The sequence below is a fragment of the Papaver somniferum genome, chromosome 7 (assembly GCF_003573695.1).
Source record: "Papaver somniferum cultivar HN1 chromosome 7, ASM357369v1, whole genome shotgun sequence".
Lineage (NCBI taxonomy): Eukaryota > Viridiplantae > Streptophyta > Magnoliopsida > Ranunculales > Papaveraceae > Papaver > Papaver somniferum.
The window spans coordinates 94,184,315-94,195,227 of record NC_039364.1 but is presented as its reverse complement, the minus strand read 5'-3'; the positions used below and the strand labels follow the sequence as shown (position 1 = coordinate 94,195,227).

The window sequence follows — 10,913 nt, the reverse complement described above, 5'->3', positions numbered from 1 at the left end:
AAATCAGGTTTTCATCTAACGGTGGATATTGATTGCTTTGTAACTAAAGCAAAACCCTGATTTGAAAGACTGTATAAGGGGACATCTAGCAACCCTGCAAAACTAATCCCCACATCTTACGTGTGCTAATAGTTTGCGTACTAGAGTCGGTTCTCCTTTAACCTTTGGTTTTCTTCTTCTAAAACCAGGTTAACGACTTGAAGATTTCATTGGAATTGTGAAGCCAGACCGATACTACTTTTATCATAGTTGTGTGATCTGATATTTCATCTTCTATCTTAATAGTACAATCATATTGATTGACGACAGATTGTTTGATTTCTCCGATAGGCAAGATATAAAAAGTAATAACAAACATCTTCGTCTCATTGTTTGTGATTCCACGACATCTTGTTTCGCTACCATACAATTAAGATTGTTGTGAGGTGATTGATTAATTTAGGCTGTTCTTCGCGTATATAAGACCGGATTTTCAATTGGTTCCTGTTCACCTTGATTATTATCAAAAGACGGAACAAAAACTTTAGGGTTTTTCTGTGGGAGACAGATTGATCCTTTGATAGACTTGTCTATGTAAGACAGATTTGTTTATTGTTAAAGCCTGCGATTTTGGATCGTAGCAACTCTTAGTTGTGGGTGAGATCAACTAAGGGAATCAAGTGCACAGTATCCTGCTTGGATCAGAGTCGTAGGGAGTACAACTGTACCTTGGATCGGTGGGAGACTGATTGGGGTTCAACTATAGTCCAGTCTGAAGTTATCTTGGAGTAGGCTAGTGTCTTTAGCGGCTTAATACAGTGTGTATTCAATCTGTACTAGGTCCCGGGGGTTTTCTGCATTTGCAGTTTCCTCGTTAACAAAATTTCCGGTGTCTGTGTTATTTCAGTTTCCGCATTATATTGTTTATCTTTATAATTGAAATAATACAGGTTGTGCGTGTAGATCATCAATTGGTATAATCAAACCTTTGGTTATTTGATTGTCATTGATTGATCCTTAGATATTGATCTTTGGTACCGTCCAAGTTATTCCTTGTGTTTGATTAGGACTCGCTGATTTATATTAGTTTGAGTAAATCAAAACAGGAGAGAGATATTAACTCCTTGAGATACTTTTACTTAGATTGAGTCTGACTGTCTAGTTGATTCTCTAGAAAGTATTTCAGAGTTAGTCCATACAGATTGCTAAGCGAAATATTGGGTGATGTTGTTAAACCCCCGCTTTTTCAGTATAGAACGTCCGAGCTTTCCATCACGATGTAGATCCGCTCTTATCTCTTCATTAAATACGGTCCTCCTTCTTAGACTTGGCCGTCTGAGCAGATTAGACTGCTTCTTACACGCGTCATTCATGTGACGTTTATAGCAGGTGTCTCGATTCAGACGAAATCACCTTTTTACCAGATGATTCGGTGCTTCTAGCCTATCATCTCATCATGATACCGTCTCTTGAGATGTTGACACGTGGCCATCGGGTGATTTACCCTCACATTTTGCTCCTTTTCTTTGCAACTTGCCAAGGGCACGATGGGAAGAAATCTTTGTAACCGTCACGTCCTTTTTGCCACTCTGTACTTTTAGTAAGCTTTTACCTGTTGGATTTGAGGCGCCGGTTGGTTATCCCTTAGTTTCTTATAAAATATCTTGGGGGAAGAGAATGTCGTCTTTATTTCTTCTGTTCAAGATTCAGAACTTTTTCATTCTTTCTTTCCTCTGTCTTTTGCTGTTTCTTTTTAACTTCTTGTCCCCTATAAAGAAGTTTAATATGTCTGGGAGAAACTCTCCTTCTCGACCTCAGAGACGGTAAGGTTCTTTTTTCTTTACTCTGCTCACTGTTCTTCGTTTTCGTCGGTGGTTTACGCCGTTGTTATGATTTCTATGGTCTTTGTGTGATTATCAATGGTTCTTGCCATTGCTTCATAACTGCAAAGTTACTGTGGAGGTTAACATTGCCGTCTTCGTCTCTTTTTGGTATTTTTTTGCCGGTTGCTTTTACCGGTTCAAGTTCTGATTCTTTTCTTCTGTTTGCTTTTTTCACAGTACCAGTAAGGGGCCGATGAGGACTCCGAGCACTAACCGTTCTTCCGGTATGTATGACGTCGATTTCTTGAGCATGGTGAGGATTAAACATCATCTTCAAATATTTGACATCAGTTTTGCTACTCCGGAGGGTCTGTCCGGTGTTCTGTCAAAGCAGCTGTATGAGAATAAACCTTGTGGTGCCAACGAGATCATCGTGGCGGTGGGTCAACTCGATGCTGGGCTCCGTCTTCCTCTGTACTGCCCGCTTGATCCTTTTCAGTACGAGGTACTTACTAAGCTTAACCCTCAGCGAGCTATATTTCACCCCAATGGCAATTTTTATCGGATCGCCAGAGAGTGCGGTCAGCGAAGCCTAGGCAAGGTCACTGATCACGAGTTAAACGAGTTTGTCCCCGAGCAAAAAGATTTGTATACGCCTGCGACCTTCATGGAGAACTATTGGTGTCAACAGTCCAATACTTTTGAAGGCTTTGGGGTGGGTATTTCTCTGTCTCGAAAACGTATCCAAGGTTCTATTCTTATATCCGATTTGGACCCTCCTCAATCTAATCAACTCACACTTCGTAAGACTCATGACCCCAAATGGTATGTGGCTCCTATTCGCATTGTGGGGCCTTACATCTTTGGCTGGAATGAGGTTGGCAATGCTCTTCCCGGGGATGCATAATCATTTTCTGGCTTATAAGCCCTGGTTGCTTAAATGGGTCGTTCCTCGTAGGCGCTTATCACAGACTTCTCGTGCTGCTGAGGATGCTAAGGTATAAAATACTACTTTGTTATTTAGCGTATATATACCTTGCCCATGTTTTTTCCATAGCATCTGATGCTATTTGAGTGTATGTGCAGAGGAGGAGGATTGCTGATGGTTCTGGGCCATCTAACCCCCCTGTGATTGAAGAGCACGCTTTTGACGTCAATATTGATGCTTTGTTTAGTGAGGGTGAGATGGTGGATCTTGGTGATGCGTTTTTTGATGATCTCGACCAAGCCTTGTTGGATGATCCTACCAATCCTAGTAGCACTTCTATGTTATCGGATGCGAGGATGCCCCAGGCGATTAATCTCGCTGACCAGGGTGTTACTCCCGATGTAGGTGCTCGGGATGGCGGTGGTGTTAGGGATATTGTACCTATGGTTCCGAGTGGTGGTGTCAGTACTATCGTGCTGAGTACTTTTTCTAATGGTTTTCCTCCTGCTCCAGTGGTTCCTTCTAGTTCGTCTACCTCCATATTTGGTGGTGAGTCCGAGGAGATGAAGATGTTTTTCTCTGAGCAGTATGCTAAACTAAGCGAGCACGAGCAGGCTCGTATCTTAACTTCTCTTCCTAAGTCTGCTCAGCATCAACTTGTGCAAGCGGTATGTATTAAAATCTTGGCTATTTGTAATAGTCCATTTAGTATGTTGCTGCTCCAATTAAAGGTTTATCTGACTGGTGATGTTGTCTGTTTTGCTAGAGAAACAATCTGAGGGTTGGCATGCTGTCTGAAACTCGTGTTGCTAGGAAGCGAATCGGGACGGTAGAGCATGAGAATCAAAATCTTCGTCGTGTTGTGGAAATGTCCAAGAAGGAAGCCTTGTCTTTTCGTCAGGATAAGAAGGAGTTGGAAGGTATTTATGTTATCCTTTGTCCAAGTTCTTCGACTTGATATTAGGTTTTAGAGTTCTGAACTAGTCCCTCTATTGGTAGTTACCGTCAAACGTTTGGAGGAGAAGATAGATAATAATGTCCATATACATGCTAGGGAAATTTGCAATCTGAAGCTCGATGTGAGTTGTTGTCAGTGAAATATTGATTCCTTGAGAGATGAAAATGCTCAACTTCGGCAAGATGTGGAAGTTCACCGAGATCGTATTATTGAACTTCGTACGATGTTAGACAAAGATAAGAAAACGGCTGTGGCTCGTTCGGATGAGGTCAAGCTTCTGCGAGCTCAAAAGGATGGATTGATTGAGTGGCAATCCGAGCATCGTCCTTTACTATTGCAGGCGGAAGATGATAGAGAGGAATTGGCTCGTCTTAAGAGAAACTATGCTCAACTTGAGAGAGAGTTTGATAGGCACATGCTATCGTGTCCGGCTGGCGATGTTGCATAACTCCTGTGGAGGCGCAAATTAGTGCTTTAGATAATCAAAAGTCCCAAGTGGAACAGACCTTAGCTTCTGTTTTGATTGAGCATGAAGGTTGCATATTAGTGGCTTTGATTTTTCTCATCACTTGGGTTTGTCAGTAATGCGATATTGACTATCTCTTTTTTCTTGCAGAGGCTCGTAAGCGCAATGCAGAGTTGAAGAAGCAATTGGAGGAGGTGAAGGCAGCAAGGCAAAGTATTGATGAAGAGCTCAATGAATTGGTGAACAGTCACGAGGAGGAGATGGAGGCTGAATGTGCTGATAAGAATCAGAAGTTGAGCGACCTTCGTGCTGAGTGCAAGGTCCTGATGACCCATGCTTTCAAGGACGTCGTCCTTCGTGAGCGTCAAAGGGTCGCTGTTGCTGCTGCCAATGTGGTGGTTCCTCCTCAACCCGTCGAGCGCGAGCCTGGGAAAGTTGCTCCCGATGCTTTCGAGAGCGAGGATCGGATGGACACTGATCAGGGTGGTGTAAATGATGAACAAGCTTAAGTTTTGTGGCTTTTCTTTCTTGTGCAGTTCTTTTCTTTGAGAAACTTTTTTGTTGTTGTTAGTTTGAGTTTAGGCCTCATGCTTTGGAGGCGATGTGTTTTTTTGTTGGCTAAGCATCTCTTACGGTGTTGATCTTGAGTATGGCACATTTTCTATTTTATCTTTAATAGTGTCCCGTTTAGGTTACACTTATCCCCATGGTTGAATGGTTGGGTATCATTCTTTGGAGGGAGATATCTCGGTCAAGTGATTCTTGCCTTAGTCAAAGGTAAGTACCTTGATTATGGGTATCTCCTATTATGGCAGGACATCATCTGATTCATAATCGTGATGGCATTACCTTAGGTCTATGTCCGTCTTAGGTAGCTTAAGGTGTCCCCCGCTTCATCTTGCTCCAGTGGGCTAGATGGCACTGCCTTAGGTCTGTGTCCGTCTCGGGCAGCTTAGGGATTTTACCCTTTTACCCGCATCATTCATTGTAGAATGGAAGGTGTGGCTAGCACCGTGCCATGGTCTTGATGGGTTTTTGTTAGAATGCAATTATGATATGATTATATGATGATGCTATATGCAGAAAGTAAAAAAGGAAAGTTAAAGCAGGAAATTTAAACGAAGAATCGTAAAGAAAAAGGTAAAATAAAGAAGTAAATAAGATGAATACACAAAAGGATTAATTTTATTAGTCTCAAAAGGGGGTTTAACCCTTAGTACATTCAAGTAAGGTGCTGTGACCTTTTACAAGTAGGAGGTTTTGCCCCATTTTCATGATATATCTTTCTAAGCGATGAGCTGCTTTAAGCATTGTATTGCTTGAGATATTTGGTATTCCTGGGGTGCTATAGTTCTTCCCCATTTGATTTGAGCAACCTGTGTGCTCCATTGTCTGTCTTACCGATGACTGTTAGTGGTCCTTCCCAGATGGGAGTGAACCTTCCGGACTCGCGCTGGTATGGTGGGACCTCGCGCCATACTTTATCGCCTGGGTCAAGTTGCCTCTGACGAACACGTTTGCTGTGTTTTCGGGTTAGTTTCCGATGGTGGTTTTCCGCTCTTTGTGGGATCATTCTTTAGTTTTCTCCGAGATCGAAAATTGGCTTAGTTTCTGCCGTATCCGATCTCGGGTTTATTTTCTTATCCTCGTTCTCCTTTACTAGGGTTAGTGTTCTGGATGGTGTGAATGCTTCTTCGTAGCTGTTGGGCACGAGGGGAATCGTCTCCATTTTTTTTCTTTGGGTGGTCCGATATGTCCACAAGGCATTGTATAAACGACTATGCCAGCTATCCTTCTGCTCGTCTAGCTTTAATTGTAGCACAGCGGCGATGGGTTGGCTCTTGGCTCATGCTGAGCTATTGTGCTCGGATGTTGAGGTTTCTATCCATCTTGTAAAGTGGTATTTAATCATGGCCGGGTGTTCTGGCTGTCTTGGACTCGCTTGAGGTGGTCCACCAATATTGATTTCTTTCTTGGTCCATGGCCAAGTGTCCAAGCTAGGTTTGAGGCCAGTCTTCATAACCTGCCTTTTTCTTCCAAGTATTTGGTGTCTGATGCATGCTGTCTCCTTTGCAAGATCTTGCAGGAGCTCATATGTATTGACTGTGTTAATATGATAGGTTCGGCTATAACCCGAGTATCCATCTACTAGGGATGAGAGTCCATGCCAAGAAGTTGTATCTATGAGCTGACTAGTGCTAAGAAGTGAGAATATGATCTCCTGGCAAGTATTATAGGGATTGGTATGCATTCGTTTTTTTTCCGACTTCTTTTAGGTTTATCATCATGCTGGCTTCAATCTCCTCTGCTCTTGAGTTCACCGAGTAATCTGGATGGCGCTCTCCGACATCGGAGAGACGCTTTGATTGCTATAAGGGTTTTATTTATGAGTCCGAGATGGGCACGTCATCCGAAGGGGGGACCCCCTCTGATCTCCCTATCTCGCTTATTGTTACCATGTAGGTGACGATGTCAACCTAGTTTTCAGTGTTGTTGGTTATCTTCGGTTTTTCCTTAGAGGAGTTCACTCTGTTCTCATTATTTCGTACGTCCATGTTGTAATAGAACTTAGCCTCGCCTGAGTCGCCTATGATCTCGGCGATCCCGTCTGGCGTTGGGAATCTTAGCCTTTGATGGTAGGTCGAGGCGACTCCCTTGATCCCATGGACCCAGGATCGCCCGACAATAGCCGTGTATGGGAAAATTACATCTACTACATGGAAAGTGGTTAGGGTAAGGATCTTGCCTACCCGAATTTCTAGAGTGACCTCACCCCTCGGGCGAGTCGATGAGTCGTTAAAGCCAAATATGTTATAGGTTGATGGTATTAAGCATTCGTCTCTATGACCCATTTGCTTGAATGTTTCATAAAACAGGATCTCGACAGAACTTCCTCCGCCTATGAGTATTTTAGGCATGGCCCAAGGCAGTGCCTTGGGTTTATCTTCCTCTTCCTCGTGTTCGGGGAATGATGTAACCATCGTGACCACTAGCGGATCGTTGTGGTTTCGTCCTCCATCAGGTGCTTCAGATGCTGAGAAGCTGATAGGTATTTTCATCCACTCCTGCATGGGAGGTTCAATTGCTACGCTGAAAACCTCGTCGCCTTCGAAGTTGCGTTTATGAATTCTTCCTGTGATATTTCCTTCATGCATGGGAGCTGTGACATCTAAGTGGGAGATTGTATTGCATCCCAAGTACTGCGCTTCACGAGGAATTTCCACACGATGTATGGGTGCACCTTCGGCCGGTTGAATCGCTGGTTGTGCGATGTACTCCTGAAGCTTGCCTTCGTCGATCATGTCTTGCACCATTTTCTTCAAGTCTCTGCACGAGTCTGTCGTGTGACTATGGAATTGGTGGAACTCACAAAACTCTGTTCTGTTTTTGGCCCGCTCGGGCTGCTGTCCCCTATTCCATGGATAAGTGATTTTATATTTTCCCTCGATCTTTTTCAAGATCTCAGATATGGAAGTGTTTAACTTCGTGTAGACTGGGTCTACAAATTTTCCTTTCCTCGACTGGGCTTGGTCTCTCCCTTTCCATCCTCCACTCCGGTGTTTATCGAACTGGGTTGGTCCGTTGCTGGACCGTCCTGCTCCTCGGATTGGTGCCCGAGGGTCCTGTGGTTCTACCACATTTTCTCCTCTACTGGTTCCTTTTACCAGCTTGTCATAAGTACCATCTTGGAGTTCTTCGAGGGCTATGTAGTCCTCTTGTATTTCTCTCAGTTTCCCCAGGTTGCGAGGCATGGTTTCGTACATGCGGACAAAAATGGGATCTGTCTTTCTCAGACTGTTTTTGAACCCCAAGATCGCGTAGGCATCTGGGACTCGTCCGATCTCAGCACACAGCTTCCTACAGCGATCTACCGACGATCAGAGTGACTCATTTGGTCCTCGACTCATCTGGAATAACATGTCCACCTCTGGCTTGACTAGGCTGTTATGTATGTATGTTTCTAGAAACAACTCGGATAGGTGGTCAAATGACCTAACCGACGCCTTTGGTAGATTGTTGAACCACATCAGGGATTCGTCTTTTAGACTAGCGGTAAAGAACCTGCACATCACTACATCGTACTGGTTCCATTGAGTCAGTATCATTCGATATGATCGGAGGTGCTCAATCGCGTCACCGGTACCTGTAAATGGGGTAGTGAATGTTGGAAGCGAACATTTCCTCGGAAATGGACGAACCAAAAAACTCTTGGACAAGGGGGATTCTCCTTCCTCTTGTACTACCTCTGCAAATTTCTTACTTTCTTGCTTCCTTGTGGCCTCTCTTCACATTGCTTCGAGCTGACAGAGTCGGGCTTGTAATTGATCATCGTTGTGTCTTGTTTCGGCCTTCTTCTTCCTTCCCCGTGCTCTCTCGGGCGAGAAGGAAGCTTCTGGTCGGCGATATCTTGATCGTCCAGAGTCCTCGTCCGATTGTTTGGCGTACGATACAATCTTGGAACGAGTCGACTTCGAGGTCTCCCCTCGTCTAGGGTTTGCAGCTGCGAGGTTCTCGGCCTCACAGTTGGTTTGAATTTCGTTGTTTCTATTCTTCTCTCGTCTGTGCTTGGGATCAACATATGATGATCTCTCAGATGGGTTGTCCTCCCGGTTTAGAACGCCTCGGCTTCCTTTAGGAAAACGATCCGTTGTTTCCTCGTTAGAGGTGTCAGGGATAAGGACTCGCTTGTCGTCCTGAAAATTTTCAAATGGATTCTCCTCTTCCGGAGTCTCCTCAATGGTAGTGAGTGATACCTTTTTCTTTACTTTACGCTTCAGCTTGCGGTTTCTCCGTTCTAGCCTCCTGTTACGTCTCTCTAATTTATTCATTTTCTCATCTCGAGCATCTTGTGCTTTCAGGATGGATGAGATAGTAGCATTGGCATCGCCGAGGGCATAAATATAATTCTCCTTGGCCCCAATGTTCGTTGTTTTCCTTGGCAAACGGTTCAACCCTCCTGGTTGAGATAGATGGACACCATCATTTCTCTCGAAGGGGTTTCCATCTTCTTCGGAGATAGAATTGTCAGTTAATCCTTATCGATACTGGTCATCGGGTTGTCCCTCTCCTGATATCACATCATTGTTCATGGCTTAGCCTATCTCCATGTCATCTAATCCCTCTAGATGGGTTCTACCGTTTTCACCTTGGCTCGTGCGAGCAGATCGTCGCGTCACCATCGCCTTACCTGCGATATATGCAGTAATACTTAATTTGTCTCTTCTATCAGAAAAGTGGGACCCTAGATTTGCAGGTCACGTGCAATTACTAAGTCATAGTTCAGACTGGACAGTTTAGTACAGGAAGACTTTGCAGTAAATTTTGGAGACATGTGAAATGTCAAAACATTCCCTACATGCATGAGGCTTCAATGATGGAGAAAAGGCGTTTTGTTTGTCTCCCTTTTCGAGAAAAACACCTCCTTCTACACGTCATACCCTTGCTAGGAAAAAATCAAATAATGACGATTGAGCATATCTTTCCATTTTAGGAAATATTTCTCATTGTCTTTAAACTTTTGATTTTGAACAAACTTTGAGTTTGATGAATGATTATGTACTCATTAACCCTACCTCTTCACTTAGAGTTAAATTTCTAAGAAGAAGTTTGTGGATCATCTTGAGCTCTTTTGAAGATGAAGAACATCATGATAAGTTTGTATTTTCAACTTTCATATGAGGATATTTTCCCCAATGAAGTTTACTGACTATATCTCTTCCCAGCTCTTTCATGGAGGATATCGTTTGAGCACCGAAGTGTTTAAACTCCATTTTTACTCCGATCTTCAACTCTCCTGAGCATCTTGAGGAAGATAAAGAAAATCGTAAAAGAACGAAAAATCTTATGGAAAACTAGTATAAACATGCAGATCTGTTGATTTTGAGGGTCTTCTAGACTTCTCAGATCGTATAGACCATATTTGAGTCCGAACTCTACTCATAAATCTTAACAGGGTTCTAAATAGTGGTATGAAAAACCATTTCTCTCATGGAGATTATGAAAACGATATAAAGTTGTGATTAGGGAGGTAGATTAAATCTTCATACCTCCCTGTTTCTAGCGCCAAAATGTAATTGCATCTTTTCTGATGGCTACACCCAAGTAAATCTAAAGGCTATAAACTATCTAACATTCAAGATTCAAGATAAACAAGATGTAAAGAACATGAAAAGTAAAGATTGACACAAGCATATAACGTGGTTCGGCCATGAAAACCTACGTCCACGGGAAGAAGATGTATTATTTATTGATTATAAGGTCTTACCCTTGAAAGAGCTACAAATATCTCTCAGATTTCTTACTCTTTCTCTATCTAGATCTTTCTCACACTAGTACAAAATGACCCTTTAGCCACGCCAAATTGGTGTTCCCATAGGGTTTTAGACACGCCATTTTGGTTTGGACTTGGCGTGGTTTATGCTCGCGTGGTTTTAGGTATGATGGCGCGTCTTAATGTTATTCTATAGCCACGCCTACCTTGCGTGTCTATTGTTGCATGAAATAGACACGCCATTTTGGTTTGGACTTGGCGTGGTTTCTGCTCGCGTGGTTTTAGGTATGATGGCTCGTCTTAATGTTATTCTATAGCCACGCCTACCTTGCGTGTCTATTGTTGCATGAAATAGACACGCCAAAACACATAGGCGTTGCCATAGAGTGTCCCAAAGACTTAAGTACCGATACCCTATAGACACTCAATTTATTGTTTTAGTGTGTCCATTGGTACCCTATAGACTCACAAGTTTCTTTTTGGCATGG

General features: G+C 43.2%; 1 protein-coding gene across 1 annotated transcript; it reads right to left on the bottom strand.

Annotated features, from left to right (window-relative positions):
- Window positions 1–6,631: 6,631 nt before the first annotated feature.
- On the bottom strand, window positions 6,632–7,906 carry LOC113294931. The gene has a single exon (XM_026543301.1). The coding sequence runs from the start codon at window positions 7,904–7,906 to the stop codon at window positions 6,632–6,634; it is 1,275 nt and encodes a 424-aa protein (XP_026399086.1).
- Between the last annotated feature and the right edge of the window lie 3,007 nt (window positions 7,907–10,913).